The 17,035-nt window shown below is 44.1% G+C and overlaps 1 protein-coding gene across 1 annotated transcript in view; it reads left to right on the forward strand.

Annotated features, from left to right (window-relative positions):
- Positions 1-17,035, forward strand: part of LOC113143956 (unconventional myosin-VI-like) — a 63,108-nt gene that overhangs the window by 7,054 nt on the left and 39,019 nt on the right. Inside the window, exons 5-12 of the mRNA XM_026329576.1 lie at positions 872-1,001; positions 1,099-1,204; positions 1,332-1,387; positions 1,472-1,569; positions 1,772-1,936; positions 4,930-5,010; positions 9,568-9,748; positions 13,954-14,098. Of these exons, the coding sequence (XP_026185361.1) occupies positions 872-1,001; positions 1,099-1,204; positions 1,332-1,387; positions 1,472-1,569; positions 1,772-1,936; positions 4,930-5,010; positions 9,568-9,748; positions 13,954-14,098 (962 nt within the window). The remainder of the gene's footprint in view (positions 1-871; positions 1,002-1,098; positions 1,205-1,331; positions 1,388-1,471; positions 1,570-1,771; positions 1,937-4,929; positions 5,011-9,567; positions 9,749-13,953; positions 14,099-17,035) is intronic.

The raw sequence follows: 17,035 nt of genomic DNA on the forward strand, positions 1-17,035 counted from the left end.
TATTAAGTTATTGTCGTATTCATGGGACTGGACACACCTCACGTCTGCGTGATGCCTCGTCCTGAACCAAAAGTACAGTCGGAGCTTTAAACCAGATGAAACAACGTGTTGTTGACTGACGACGGAAAACCTGCTGCTGTTTGTTTTACCTGCCTGGGGCACCTTTGGGTGGAGCGCACACACGCGCACACACACATACCTTCACACCTTCTTTTACTTTCACTTGCAGTCACGCACCGTAGCTCAGTCCCACTCCTGCTGCAGAATCAACACTGATGAGTCTGAATGTGCTTTACATATAAATGAAATATATTCAAAGAAAACTTTATTTAAAGGTGAATCGGTGAACTCACACATAAACAAACCTCACATCCACGTATTTATTCATATTCTGACCCTGACCCAGTGAGTTCTGCAGCTGATGTCGGGGTGCACGCTGACATCTAGTGGCTAAAGAAGGAGCTGCTTCTGCCTCTGGTGGTTTAAACAAAAACTTTAAACACAGATATTGGAGTCGCTTCACTTCAGACAGCCATGTTCATTAAGGTAGTACTGCAGTAAACCCTCTGCCATGAAGGCGATAATGTTTATCTCTGGACTGCATTAGACTGAGACTGCTCCTCAAAGTAAATATCCTTGAGCTGATCATTGCTCCATCAAACAGCAAACCTGCACACAAAGGACTGTGGGATATTGAGATGTGTGTCCTCTCACTCTTTGTCAGTAGTGAAATCTGTCACCTTGTTGCTTGGGGTTCTGGGAAATGTAGTTATCACAGAGTAACACAGGAGTCACGTGGTTAGCGGGAATGTACTGACCAGTTTTGGGCACGTGTGAAGCTGCAGTTTTCATTTTTCTTCCCCTCATGCAGACGTTTGTAGCCAACATCCTGATCGCCGTGAACCCGTACTATGACATCCCAAAGCTTTACTCATCAGAGACCATCAAGCAGTACCGGGGCAGGTCTCTGGGAACGCTGCCGCCGCACGTCTACGCCATCGGTGAGTGAGCCCTTCACTAGGCTGTTAGGGAGTTTGATCAAAGGAGGGAGCAGGGCGTCTCATCTAACAGCTGCTTCTGTCTGTGTGACCCGGTCAGCTGACAAGGCCTACAGGGACATGAAGGTCCTGAAGATGAGCCAGTCCATCGTTGTGTCAGGAGAGTCCGGCGCCGGGAAGACCGAAAACACCAAGTTTGTGCTCAGGTGAGGATGACGTTGTGTCTTCAGCTTCATGGAGGTGGTCTTTGTGCGTTTGCTTTGGACCGGTTCAGCTTCAGACCTGGACCTGACCGTTTCCATGTCAGGTGACCCAGACTGTTTTTCCCAACAGATACCTGACGACCTCGTATGGAACAGGTCAGGACATTGATGAGAGAATCGTTGAAGGTGAGAGTCGCTGCTGCTCTTTGCCTCAGTTAAAATGGTTGATGTGAGTCTGTGACGTCACGTTTTCCTCCTTCAATCCCTCAGCAAACCCTTTGCTCGAGGCTTTCGGAAACGCAAAAACTGTCCGGAACAACAACAGCAGTCGCTTTGGGAAGTTTGTGGAAATCCACTTCAATGAGAAGGTACATCACACAGTATTTGTCATGGACACAGCGTGGTCTGATGCTTTGTTCTGTTAGTCCTGCTTTTATTATCCTCAGTCTCTGCTCATTTTCTACTTTATCAGCTGTTTCTAGTTAATTACAACCTGAAACCTCCTGGATTATAATAATGTGAGTAAGAGGGTGTGTATTAGTGTGTATTCAAAGTGTTTCTGTGTTTCAGAACGCCGTCGTGGGTGGCTTCGTGTCGCACTACCTGCTGGAGAAATCGAGGATCTGCAGACAAAGCCCCGAGGAGAGGAACTACCACATCTTCTACCGACTGTGTGCCGGAGCATCTGAAGACATCAGGCAGAAGTTCCACCTCGGCTCCCCGGACACGTTCAGGGTACGAAAGTTCTGATTCTGTCAGTCATGTGGGCTGGGCATGAGTGACTCACACAGACGGGGATGGATGGACACGCTATTGGTCCTTCCATCAAATACAAGTCACAGATTTCAAGATTAAATCTGGTCAGATTGCACATTTTTCCTGTTGTCATCAAATCCCATGACAAAATATCTTCTTCCTCTGCACCACAGAGGACTAATACTCGCCAGAGACCAAATGTGGATTCATCTACTGCTGAAAATAGTCCCCAATAAATGCAGTTTCCTCCAATAAGTAGAAGTTTTGTTAAAATAAAATTCCAGTGGGACAATTGACTAACACGGTTAGTGAGAGAAAAATGGTAGATATTATTATTTCACCCTTTTCTGTGACTATTTATTACTTTTTACGTAGATTAGATTTATATGTAGTATTTAGGGCATGTTCATGAACAATTAAGTCTACCCAGCAGTATATAAAGTACTTCAAATTAGAAGTATTAGAAGTACTTGAACACTACACCACCTGCTGCCCGTTGTGACCACCAGAGGGCGACGCTGGGCCATCACAGTCTGAGGCTCAGCTCCATTAAAGCCTCAGTGGTCAGTAGCTGTGAGGAGGATCATCTGGCTTCATTTGCCACCAGGCCCGTTCTGTTCGACAGAACCTGCGGTTAGAAACAGAAACCACAGTAACGCCTGTGGGAACAGTGGCTGGTGCACAGACAATGACTGTTACTGCCGCTCACCTTAAGGTGCAGACGCAGTTATTGGTCTTTGGGCGTCAGGGCTCTGGGCTTTAATCTGTGAGATCATGGAGAAACCATCTGAGCTCAGGGTTAAAAGTCCAGACTGGACTCTAGGACAGATTGAGTCCATTCTGTGTAAATATCAAACATACAGTGATGCAGCAAACATGGAGGGAGGGGTGTGTGTGTCTGTGTGTGTGTGTGTGTGTGTGTGTGTGTGTGTGTGTCTGTGTGTGTTAATTTCAGCCTTTGAAACCAGTTGATGCAGTTTGTGTTGTTTTGAACAGTAGTTTCTTATTTATTCATGAACTCATTTTTCCTGCATCGTCTTTGCTCGTCCCTCCGGTGCTGCAGAACCCGTGGACTCTAAAGTACAAACAGTGAAAATAATATTGATTCTGCTTCATCGCTGAGTGAATATCAATCAGGTAAATGTGCAGGATGAAGGTGAAGTGGCTGCTGTAGACTACCACCTTCTAAACTAACACCTTCCTTGTCTAAACTGAGAATGCGAATGAAATATATAAATGAGAAATGACCCAGGTAAAAACTATATCCAGGTATTTTACTGACTTGGAGATGTGTATCGGTGCAGGAGGGAGGAAACAAGAAAAATAGGACCATATCTTTAAAAAACAAAAAGAGCTGAGTCACAGACGGCTGCTGGAGACCAACAACAATATCTGTTCTCACCTGCGTCATTCTCCGGCGTTAAAGTGCAGACGCTCGCTCTGTGGTCTCCGTCATTGTCCCCCTGCAACTCATTCCACCTCCCCCCGGCGGTTCAGCAGCTTCTAATGGCCTCATATATCTGCGCTTTCCCTGCTGGGGGGAGAAAAGCAGCTTCAGTGAGTTTTATTGTAATAGCAACCGAGGGTTGGACTCAGCAGCGGTGATGAAGTCCTGGGGTTCCTTATTCTGGGCGTCTTTGGTGGAGCCAAGACCTGAAGGAGGGAAAAACAGCAATAATACTTTAACACAGTACAAATACAGACAGAGGAAGTAATGAGAGTAAAACGTCTGTGTTGGCATGTGCTCAGGGTTTTATTTTATTTATTTCACTGTGAGGGAAAAGTTTATTTTTTTATGTTTGTATATGTTTGTATATAAGAAGAACAGGAAGGAAGGAAAAGGCACATTAGAGGACAAACCCACTGCTCTATAGATGATCATTTAATCCAGCTCAGCACTTTATGTGCCAAACAGTAAAAATAACAAACGTTCTAATGCCCTGTGACTGGAGAACGCTCCTACAACACCCAGGATGCATTGCACCCGGTGCACCCCAATGTCCCGTTCATTGTAATTCAGTTTAACACCAACTCTGCTCGGCTGGTTCTAAAACAATGTCTGTCTTTAAAGAAGTGAGAAGAAAGAAAAGAGCCAAGAGGAAGTGGATCAGAACATTTTCTTTCTGCTGCACAGACTCAGAAACACAGATGCTGGTTCAGACGCTGGAGCGTTTTGTTAGGGTTGGGATCGAACAAGAGGACGCCAGCAGGGGAACGAAATGCAGTTTGCTAAAGAGATAGAGGGCTGAGCGAAAAACAGACGGCCTCCCTGTGGCTCCTCCGGTAATGAAAGTTTTTGTTTATGTCCGTCTGCTCGGCCAAAAGGATCCGCGTCTCCAAACGAGATAAGCCCCGGCTCGAACCGCTCTTCTCCCTCCACCCCCACGGACACCTGGGAAGTTTGTCATTTCCTCATTTCGGTGCCAGCTGGTGAAAAGCCATCAACGCTGCTGCAGAATCCATGGCCCAGCGATGGGAGAGCTCTCTGCTCGAATGGGAAGTAAATTATTGAGACCCACAGGAAAATGCTGTTATACTTTCTCATCTGGCGTCGCTGTTGTTGATTATTCCCGCTCTGGGGGGGGGGCCCACGCTGAATGATGACGACAGGAATCGGATCTAGGACCCCACATATGCAGGTGGCCCAGATCTGGTTTGGTCTGTTCACACTGTGGGAACATGAGGACTGAGAGACTGAGATGTGGATGCAGGTTTCTCCCAGTGATCCTGTTACTTTAGACCCGTCCAGCACTTTGAATGAATCCAGTGATCTGGTGTTCGCTCTTTGACACCAACTCACACCAACAAAGACTTTTTCTCTCATCCCTGCAGGTAATAAAGCAGGTGAGCGGTTCAGCAGGTGCTAATTTAGCTAATCCTGTTCTGTATTTGCATCTGCTGCTGTTATGGTCACATGACGTTCAGCTGTGTTCTGTGTTCTGTGTGTGATGCTGTCTCTCTGTCTGTTGCAGTACCTGAACAGAGGGTGCACCCGGTTCTTCGCCTCCAAAGACACAGACAAACAGATCCTGCAGAACCGCAAGAGCCCAGAGGTACAGTCCAGCACAGCATCACCCGCTTTATTCTGCATCTTTCATTTTCAGACTGACTAACATCTAAAGGGCGGCAGCTCCAGGAATATCTGATTATTTATTTAGCCCAGTGTTAACACCAGCACTGTATTTAAAAACACGTATTTACTGCATCCCTTTGGGTCAGAACCAGAGACTGTGCTAATTAATATTAAACAGATGATGATTATAATGTTCAGAGCTCAGGCAGGAGACGACTGAAGCCACAGGTGTTCAGATCAAAGGGTTTGATCAGAGATTTGTTTTCATCACTGAAGCTCAACTTGACTTTCCAGGTTTTCTTATAGTTCTGAGCTGCGAACGTGTTGTAGGACGTTTCTGTTCGATCACGGTACACAGTCAGTCAAATGACTGCAGAGAACAGGTGTGGAAGGAGGAGCATGAGTGGCTTCGTGGCCCACAGCTGACGGTTTTTATTACCCGTTAATCTGCTCGTCTACTTTATTTATTTTATTTAATTGCTCCGTTTCGTTTCAAAACTGTTTCTGTTCCACAACCCAAAGATTTTCTGTTTCATCCGAAAATGAAAAGCAGCAAATCCCAACACCAGAAATTCAGTTCAGCTCAGTTTGATTGAATTAATTCGTACAGCACTGAATCACAACACAATCATCTCAAGGCACTTTACACAGAAACACATCAAATCGCTTTAATGGAAGAAAAAAAACCTCCAGCAGGACCGGGCTCAGTTTGGGCCTCCACCTGGGACACCTGCAGAAGACTAAAAAGTTTTCATTCTCATTTAAGAGGTTCCTGATATAGGCAGCTGCGTTGGTCCCGTGTTCTCCCAGAGAACAGTGCACCTTAGGTCTGTTTTGTTCCGTCAGTGTCTTCATGCTCCTGTGAGGACCATCGGCTGCACTGTTATCATGTTTTTATTCTCAGTCTTTGTCTCAGCTCATGCAAACTACGAGCACAAACAAAGAGGAGCTGTCGTCGCCCTGTGGCCTGTGAGGACGGAAACGGTCGCTCTGCAAACTCCATCAGCGCCTCGTTAAACCCAACTCAGCAGATTTGTTCAGATTTACCGCTGCCAGCGCGACACAGGGAACAATGTGCACGTTTGATTTACAGACCTTCAGCCCCCGTCTCGGTCCTGTCTCACATCCCCGCGCTGCTTGATGATTGGTTTCTGTGCCAGGAGTGTTTCCTGCACTGTGGCCCGTTAGGGAAGGATTTCTCTTCCTTTGGAAATGTAAACGTTTATCACTGAAGAATAAGAATAAAGTCTGAACGAAAACTGACCTCACAGGAATCATCTCATTGGGGAGATGAAACAGATGTGGTCTCACCTTAATGTTTCCTAAAAAAGGATTGTTCTGCTTAAGGCACTGAGCTGGATTTCCACTCTGGCGGCCTGTGTTGTCAGTTGCTTGTTCTTCATTAGAAGCTGTTCACGCTTGGACTTGATTTGCAGGAATTTGTTGGCAAACAAGACGAGCCCTTGTGCTGTTTCTGCAGGAGCCGAGGTGGAGAACCCAGGCGTTAAAGCAGAGTCGGCGTGAAGCGGCGTGACGTGAATATGTGTGTGATCATGAAGGCCTGCTCTGCTGCGCGTGAACAACAAACAGCCTGTCAGATAGTTCATTAGTGTTGTTGTGGTTCTGGCCTGGACTGGTCTCCACAAACCAGCTCTGCTCATATAATCTCATCATTTTGTGAATTGGGTGCTGATGCTTCTATTCCCACAGTTTAATTAGCGGCCTGGCTGAGAGTCTCAGCACAGCACAATGCTCAGCATTAACAAGAAAACCTCATCATGTGAGATGAGCTCCTTCCTTTGCCTTCGGCTTCCAATTAATTATGAGCAAGTTTTCCATTAGCGCGGCTGCATGTGGCGCTCCCCGCAGTGCGGCTTTATTAATTATCTTAGTTATTAGGACGAACACGGACAAGAGATCGGAGCGCCGCTGTCCCGACTGGAGACGGTGGCAAATAGAGGAATGTTCCACCGAGTCTCATAAATCCAGTCACGTGGATTAGTAATGAAGTTCACCACCGTCTCTGAAACACAGACGATCTGATCCTACAGGTCTTCGCCTTTTGTCAAGCATCGTATAACAAACCATAATTAGTTTTAATATCTGTCTGCATCCTAATTAGTTGGTTTGTGTGTGAGAAGAGAAGGTGCCGCACCACACAAACAGCACATCTGTTCTTGATCCACGAAAATACACACAACCAAACCTAAAATACAAAACTCATCAGTCCTACTTTGACGTCGGAAATGAAGCTCTGCCTCTCTATGAGGTGCAGTCAATTTTAATGTGTCAGATTTACAGTTTATAAACCGTGTAACGATCTGAACGACAGAATCCACCTGAAAAAGTCCTGGTTGATGGGGTTCAAGGAAATCCCCTAAGTTCCTTTGTGTTTTATCTGTCATCAGAATAAACGTGTGATGGTGAGAACAGAAAAGTTCAACAGTCAGTGAAGAAGCTGAATTAAATGACAATAATTAAGACTTTTCTGTGGGAACCACACAGGCCTGGGAAAAACCCAGTGTTTGTGTTGGGATTTGGCCCCAGAAAGGTCTGGTTCTGTCAAGTCCCTTTTTTCTTTATTTCACCACTTCAAAAAAACAAAAAACAAAAAGCAAGGCTGCAGACGCTCAGGAGAAATCCCTGAGCTCTGTGCTTTAACCTGAACACCAGGAGGGAACCGCAGGCAGCTCAGATAATATCCGATAACAATCCAGGTTTACCAAGAAAAACCACTTCACTCACTTCAAAGTAGACACAAAATTCAGGTGAGATAAGAGCAGCTTTGGGACGCACAGTACAAGGTGGAGTCTGACCCCTCCCGCCTGGTGCTGCGGGTTAAGTAAATCAAACGCACAGGAGGGTTTTCTTACAGCTGCGATGGGGGCCGGGTGTAGCTGCAGGTGCTGTTTGCTCTCATGGCTGATGAATGATGTGCTGTATGTCTCCTCACTGCCCCGTCTCGTGTCACGATGTCAGGACGACCAGGTGATTCCTCCGCCCTGTGTTTGAAGGACTTTGTTAGAGCTCCGCCTCCTCTCTGACTGTTAGTGCATGCTGACTTCAGTCTTGCTTTCACCTCTACAGTGCTGTGTCTGGGCTCCTCCTTTCCTCTGCTGTGTAGGAAATACAGAGCCATGATTTCCAAATGGCTTTTTGTGCATGTCAGGATGTCACAGTGCAGCTTCCCAAACGCTCTGTGTCCACGGACCATTTAGAAGCACCTGTGCTCACATTTTAGCTTCAGGTTTAGTTTCTGTCAGGTCTGTATTTTCATTACCATCGAATTAACCTGCAAACATCTAGAAATATGTTGAATCATCATATGTGTCTCTGTAACCCTGGTGAAAAATTAAATATATATATATATATATATATATATATATATATATAAATGCATTTTGTGATGGTCAGTGGTGAAATAAAGGCTCCATTCAGTGAAACACTATTTCATAGAGTCATTGGACCAAGCTCTAAAATGATTGGATGTAAAGCAGACAGGTAACTACTGTCGAAGCAGACAGGTAACTCTTGTTTATGCTATTGGCCGAACTTTCCAGTTTAGCTTCATTAAAGTTTTAACCATCAGAACAAAACGGAGATAAACACGAAGCGTGTCACAAAGACAAACCTGCCTGATGCTCTTTGAATGAGATTTTCTCAACATTAAGATCAACCCAGACTTATCTTTGTAAACACACACACACACACACACACACCTCAGCCTCCTGGATTTGTTGATGTTTTCATTCATCTCAGTGCATTTCATTTGTCATTATAACAGTTAATAATGTGGAAACGCATCGGCCAGGATTGATCCCAGCTCAGGGTCACATGAGTCTCACTTCCTTTATTTGGCTTCACGAGTCTCAGTGAAAAAGCTGAATGAGAATCTGATTAAATAATGAAACCAACTGAGCAGAAGAATTAATTTTCCACTTAACCTATCGCGGTGGGCACAGAGTGGTTGGCAGATCTGGTTCAGCCTGCAGATACCATCAGACTGTGACATTCTTCACTGGGTTTTCCAGCTGTGTATGTGTGTGTGTGTGTGTGTTTCTTATCTTCACCTTCTCTCTGCTGCAGATTCAGATTCCTCTGCTCTATAGTGCAGCGTGTTGAAGGAAAGAGGCTTTTGTGCCAACAATTAGAGTGAAGTCAGAGAAAGTTTGTCGTGGAAGTAAAATGAAAAGATTCTTAAAGAATGACTGAAGGATTAGTTTGAGTCCGAGTTTGGATTTATAAAAAAACGCTGCTTGGACAAAAAAATGTCTCTCTAAGAAGTTAAAGAAGCAAAGAGGTAGACAGGAGCCTGCAGAGCTGAGAGTGAATGGAGGCAGATTGTTGGGGAGCAGGTAAAGAACAGGAGGAATCTGGTCTGTAGGTCTAAGGCAGAGACATTTTAGATAAAAGTCACGCTGATGGAAAATTGGAAAGAAGAGGAAAATATTACGTGTTGTGGGAATAAAGGGAGCAGGTCGTGAAAAGAGGGGATGGAGGTGTTAATAACCGTCGGCACTCTGTTCTGGTCCTGCAGCACATGAAGTCGGGCCCTTTGAAGGACCCGCTGCTGGACGACCACGGCGACTTCAACCGCATGTGCGTGGCCATGAAGAAGATCGGCCTGGACGACACGGAGAAGCTGGATCTGTTCAGGGTGGTGGCCGGAGTCCTGCACCTCGGGAACGTCGACTTCGAGGAGGCTGGAAGCACATCAGGTGAGCCGCAGTCAGAGTCCCTCATAGGATGAGGTCCTGGACCTGAGACCACATGGACAGTCAGAAGTAGTGAGGTCAATGTCTGGGACCAGGAGCCAGCACCTGCTAATTTGAAGTACTTTATATACCGCTGGGTAGCTGACGTTAACTACCTTATATACTTCTAATTTGAAGTACTTTATATACCGCTGGGTAGCTGACGTTAACTACCTTATATACTTCTAATTTGAAGTACTTTATATACCGCTGGGTAGCTGATGTTAACTACCTTATGTACTTCTAATTTGAAGTACTTTATATACCGCTGGGTAGCTGATGTTAACTACCTCATATACTTCTAATTTGAAGTACTTTATATACCGCTGGGTAGCTGACGTTAACTACCTCATATACTTCTAATTTGAAGTACTTTATATACCGCTGGGTAGCTGACGTTAACTACCTTATATACTTCTAATTTGAAGTACTTTATATACCGCTGGGTAGCTGACGTTAACTACCTTATATACTTCTAATTTGAAGTACTTTATATACCGCTGGGTAGCTGACGTTAACTACCTTATATACTTCTAATTTGAAGTACTTTATATACCGCTGGGTAGCTGACATTAACTACCTTATATACTTCTAATTTGAAGTACTTCACATACTGCTGGGTAGCTGACGTTAACTACCTTATATACTTCTAATTTGAAGTACTTCATATACTCCTGGGTAGCTGACGTTAACTACCTTATATACTTCTAATTTGAAGTACTTTATATACTCCTGGGTAGCTGACGTTAACTACCTTATATACTTCTAATTTGAAGTACTTTATATACTCCTGGGTAGCTGACGTTAACTACCTTATATACTTCTAATTTGAAGTACTTTATATACCGCTGGGTAGCTGACGTTAACTACCTTATATACTTCTAATTTGAAGTACTTTATATACCGCCGGGTAGCTGACGTTAACTACCTTATATACTTCTAATGTGAAGTACGTTATATACTCCTGGGTAGCTGACGTTAACTACCTTATATACTTCTAATTTGAAGTACGTTATATACTCCTGGGTAGCTGACGTTAACTACCTTATATACTTCTAATGTGAAGTACGTTATATACTCCTGGGTAGCTGACGTTAACTACCTTATATACTTCTAATTTGAAGTACTTTATATACCGCTGGGTAGCTGATGTTAACTACCTTATATACTTCTAATTTGAAGTACTTTATATACCGCTGGGTAGCTGACGTTCACTACCTTATATACTTCTAATTTGAAGTACTTCATATACTGCTGGGTAGCTGACGTTAACTACCTTATATACTTCTAATTTGAAGTACTTTATATACTCCTGGGTAGCTGACGTTAACTACCTTATATACTTCTAATTTGAAGTACTTTATATACCGCTGGGTAGCTGACGTTAACTACCTTATATACTTCTAATTTGAAGTACTTTATATACCGCTGGGTAGCTGACGTTAACTACCTCATATACTTCTAATTTGAAGTACTTTATATACCGCTGGGTAGCTGACGTTAACTACCTCATATACTTCTAATTTGAAGTACTTTATATACTCCTGGGTAGCTGACGTTAACTACCTTATATACTTCTAATATGAAGTACTTTATGTACCGCTGGGTAGCTGACGTTAACTACCTTATATACTTCTAATATGAAGTACTTTATATACTGCTGGGTAGCTGACGTTAACTACTTCATATACTTCCAATTTGAAGTACTTTATATACCGCTGGGCAGCTGACGTTAACTACCTTATATACTTCTAATTTGAAGTACTTTCCATACTGCTGGGTAGCTGACGTTAACTACTTCATATACTTCCAATTTGAAGTACTTTATATACCGCTGGGCAGCTGACGTTAACTACCTTATATACTTCTAATTTGAAGTACTTTCCATACTGCTGGGTATCTTGGGAGTTTCCCACCAGGGATCAATAAAGTTTGATGGTCTTAGTATAAATCATTTGAAGTCCAACAAGGATCAGGTGGATCGTTTGTCATGGGCTTTAACTGGTTCTGATTCTATTTGCTCCGCACCAGGATCCATCCATCTCACAGCCTGTGTTGCTCCCAAACGGTGCCGGTTTGGTTCCTAAGGGCCATATATTTGATCTAATCCCACAAGACTTTGATTGATCACTGTAATATTCATCCTCCATCTCTGTCCTCGTCACTTCAGTCTCCTTGAGGTCAGTGATAAATGGCTTTGTAAAATTTAGAAGTTTGGGCTTCTGTGTCCCCCTTTGGTTTTCATGGGTAATTTAACCTGAAGAGACATGACAAGAGCTTTACAACTGACTTGTTTGACTTTCACTAAAGGGAAATTAGTGAATTACCTGGTTTAATAAAGTTGTACAGTAGTAACACAAGCTCTCACCTCAGGTGGTTTATTTCAGCACAGTCTCAGATCCTTCACCCCCATTTCCCACATCATTGTTCTCAGCGGTTCCAGACTAAACCCTTCAGGGAGGCTCAGTTTCCCTTAAAGTCAACCGATGCTCTGAACCTCACCGCCATATTTCCTCAGCTCTCGGTGCTTCCCTGATGTTTCCTCTCACCTCAGGGAAGAAGAGGAGGCGCAGCAGGGCGCCTGTTAAATGGACTGGTGGCTGTCATTGTGTTTTACAGGAATCATTCAGCTTATCAGACTTATAGTTTGGATTGAAGTCCCTCGGTGGACGGGATTTCCACCTTTTTAGGTTTGGAGTGACGCAGACAAATCCAGTAAGCTCTGACTAGAAACCAGGATTTGGCTGTTGAGGTCAAATGTCAAGACAAGTCCTTGGCCTTTGGAGAATCCTGATGATTCTCGGATCTTTGCCCTTTTAGGTTCGCCTGCTCCTCTTTGTCATGCAAGTTTGGACTTGGATCCATTTTAGGTCCTGGATTAAGTTAGAGACACTTTATTAGTGAGGAAAGGAAGGAAACAATGAAGCTTAGCTAACCTGGAATTAGGTTAGAGGCCTATTGTGGTTTATCCTTGGAGCCTTTTCCTCCACAGGGTCTTCATTCTCCATCCAGGCATCGATTTAATATTCGCTTGGCTTTCAGCACCTATTGATTTCTGGCATTGATCATCTGCACCTGTAGTCTCAGCACCTTCATGAACCTTCAGGGTTATTGATACGATCCTGTGTGCGGCCACTTGTGTGTGAATGTGATGTTTTTGTGTTTCTTGTTTTCAGTGATGCTGAAATGATTCGTGCGTCATCAGAAAATGACGTATTTAAGTTTAATATCTCTGTAAATACTTAACGTCTGTTGGCTGACGTGACATGATGCTGTCAGTGTGGACATTTTCACAAATGAGAGAAATACTCTGTTTACAATGAACAGTAATATTTTATACACACAAAAACATCATCGAACACTTTCAAAATAAAACCAGCAGCCTGTTGTTGACCAGGGAAACCTGGTCTTCACCTGCAAGTCTCTGCTGATGTGCAGAGGTCAGCACTGGGTCAGATTTTAGACATTGTAGAGGTTCTACCAGCTCCCCCTGAGCTTTGCTTAGTAACTTACCTGTAGGTTCTTAAACACCGAGACATATTCCACATTTCCTATAGTCAACAGAGCCCATCAAAAGATACTCACTCACTCACTCGAGCACCAAATGTGGATTATTCCGCTGCTGAAAATAGTCCCCAGCTGACTAGTCTCCAACAGTTTAATTCCCTTTATGAGCTGCAGCCCTGCAGCAAAGAAAGTACAGTCCATCTTTCAGGTCTTTGTATTTAAGTTTCCACTGTGTCAGCTCTACCTGTCTCCTCCTCCAGCCCACCCACCTGCCTCATTTCTCCGTGGAGCAGCTCATTTCACAGCATGTGGGAGTTTCTCCCTCACCTTGACTCTGTGGATGCTGAAGCCTCAGAGCTTCCCTCACCCGTATGTGGGGCGCAGGCTGCCCGGCTTGTAATCGATGAGTCATCATGGATGTGTGCGTTGTTGCAGAAATGCGGGGGGATTTAAAAGATGACTTCCTTCATATTTCACACCTGGTTAATCCTGTGGGCCTCTTGGCAGCATAGATCACTCAGACAGCCGGGTCACTTTCTTTGACCCACTTGACTTTGTTTATGGAAGGAAACTGTAATAGAAATGAAAATCAACAGACTCTTCAACCCCCCCTCAGTGCTCAGGCCACTGTGATGATTTCTGCCCTGCTCCTTGTCTGTCAGGTGGCTGCACCATCAAGAACCAGTCCAGTCAGACCCTGGAGCACTGTGCCGAGCTGCTGGGCCTGGAGGAGGAGGACCTGAGAGTCAGCCTCACCACCAGGGTCATGCTCACAACAGCAGGGGGCGCCAAAGGAACAGTCATCAAGTAAGACGCCTGCTTTCACACACACTCACACACACTCACACACACACACACACACACACACACACACACACACACACACACACACACACACACAGCCTGCATGCACACTGGGAGTTATAATGACGGTATCTCCAAGGCCTCCTGTGTATGGGTCGTTGGTATGCATGCCGAGGTTTAGCACTGAGTATCTGTTCTTTTAGGTTCTGTGGTTCTAGGATAAGGTCTGTTATCATCATACATAAAATAATATCCACATTTTACAGACAGTCCACATGTGGCTGATTGATAAGCTTCATATTGCATCATAATTTGTATTGAAATTCTTTTTTTTTTTTTGTTTGACTGTTGAAATATATATTTCATTGTGTTGATTTATTGGTAGTTGGTTGTAACCTGGACTCCTGCGTCTTTACTTGGAGAACATCATAGAAACCTGGGCTTGATAGTGTTTAAGTCTTTGTGTTTTGATGTTGTTGATGATGATGAATATATTTAATATATATATATATATATATATGTGTATATATATATATATACACTATATATATATATATATATATATGTGTATATATATATATATATATATATATATATTATATATATATATCTGTGTATATATATATATTACACACAATATATATATATTATCTATATATCTCTATATAATATATATATTATATATATATGTGTATATATCTACACACATCTCTATATTATCTATAATGTAGTATATATATATACAACATATATATATCTGTGTATCTATATATTCTCCACTATATATCTAGATAGCCTGAATGTAACTAATAGAAATAAACATTAGTGCTGTAGGAATAAGCTGATTCATAAGTTATTTGACATTTTCCAAATTAATTCATCAGAAAACTGCAAATAACATGAAGGTCTTGAACATCTGTGAATTCCCTCACAGCTGGATGTGCAGAGGAGGCTCAACCCAAGAACTATTAACCCTTTCCTTGATCGTGTTCTCTTCCTTGCTCACGTCACTACGTCACGGCCCTGACGTGAACCCGTGGAGTAATTCACCTGTTTTCACTGATGCACATATTTCTGCGACATGGTGAGGATAGTGAGGATAGTGCACGATGAAAGGACGCCTTGGTGGAGTCGAAGAGGTTAAATGAACCTTGAGGTTTTATCAACAAAGGACCAATAAAAACACAGAGGTTTAACTTATTAGCACAGGAACACACATACACCGTGCACGCACCGTGCACACACCGTGGCTGCAGCAGATGGCTGGTGTTTTGCTCGTCCTGTTATCTCCGTCCAGCTGAGGCCAGAATATACAGTGGAGTGAATGGGAGCTCAGAGGAGCAGCAGCACAGCTGGTTAGCGGCCGTGAGTTGGCGCTCCAACAGCCGGCTGACTCGCCTCCTCGTCTTATTGTCCGGGAACACGACCGCAGACGAACACCAGCCCAGAGCCGGTGTTTGTGCCAAAAGTTATTAGAAATAAGTGGCGGCCATCTGGACTTTAAGTGAAGCGCCTGGATGCTGAAATTAGTTTGATTTGAAAAGGTCACAGAGGTCGCTGATGTTACTGGAAGGTCGTCGTCCACATTTACAGCGAGTGTTCTCGCTCCAGACTCTCCCGCTCGCCTTCCTCGGCCACTTCTGCTTGTTAGTGGCTCACTACATTTCCCAGAAGGCCTTGTGACACTGTCTAGAGGTGGTGGTGGGTTTTTGCTGCATTTGTTCAAAGGTGTGGTGTACACAAACAGAGCTGGTCTGCCAGCTTGTAAACAGGGAGACCACAGATATGCTCCGGTACGCTCTGACCACCTGAGGCTCCTGATGATGATGATGATGAAGATGATGAAACTGTTGTTGGGGTTTGAGGGAAAAGTGGCAGCTCCAGAAAGAAGCTTCCACTAATCCTCGTGGGAACATGTGTGGGTAGTTTGTTTTAGAGGCTGCTCTGGCTCAGTCCTGATTCTAGTTTTGTGGATTTAGTGGCAGGAGGACAAAACAATTCGATGCTTCCTCCTTGCTGGACTGGCCTCGGTCGACTGTCCTTTCATACCTCACCGCCCAATAAATAGGTGAATCAGGCTTCCAGCACAGCTTGTGCAGGAGCTGTGCACCGTGCATTCCCTTTCATATTAACTGATTTAAATATTAGCTCCACTTTGGTTTGTTAACTTTTATCAGCGTGAGCTGGTGACAGAGACTTAAACAAACTTGAGGCCAATAAATAAAGCGTCTACAAGCAGACAGGCACAGCTTTCTCAGCTGGCTGCACCTAAAAAACCACCTGTGAAGCGTCAGAGAGGAGCATTATTCCTTTTTTATGGCTCAGTGCACGAGCTTCAGGTATTAGACCGAGAGCTGCAGCGTCTAAACAAACTGCTTCATCATCTTTCATGGGAGAGTTGAAGGCAGCTAATAAGTTGATCCTCAGTGTGATGATGTGATGTGAAGATGATAGACGAGGGCAGAGACGGAAGGATCTGAAACTCATATTCAGGCCAACCAGAACATTTACTTAGAGACCTGTTGACAGACTTTAGCTGCAGCTTTACTCTTCATACTGATTGAATTAAATACAAACAGCACCACATCCCAGAGCTTTAAAGTCCTGCTGTTCCCATCAGATCTGCACATCATCATCTGTGCTCAGTTTCCTCCAAAGCTGCTGGGTTCCCATATGTTCCTTCCAGTTTGGCTCCATCAGGAGCTTCTCCGTAAAAGTCCAACCAATGTGAAGCGTCCTGGTCTCTCCACTGCCCCCCCTCCTCCATGTTGATGTTTCCCACACTGAACGATGACGACAGGCGACATGTGCAGAGGAGGGAGACGGTAAAACGACCACGTGGGTTCTGGTCTGACCGTTCTCACAGATTTGCATCGTCTCCATGTGAAGGTGTTTTGTATCTTCACTGTATCTTCAGCCTGAATCACATCGGGGCAGCGT

This window comes from Mastacembelus armatus, chromosome 24 (assembly GCF_900324485.2).
Source record: "Mastacembelus armatus chromosome 24, fMasArm1.2, whole genome shotgun sequence".
NCBI lineage: Eukaryota > Metazoa > Chordata > Actinopteri > Synbranchiformes > Mastacembelidae > Mastacembelus > Mastacembelus armatus.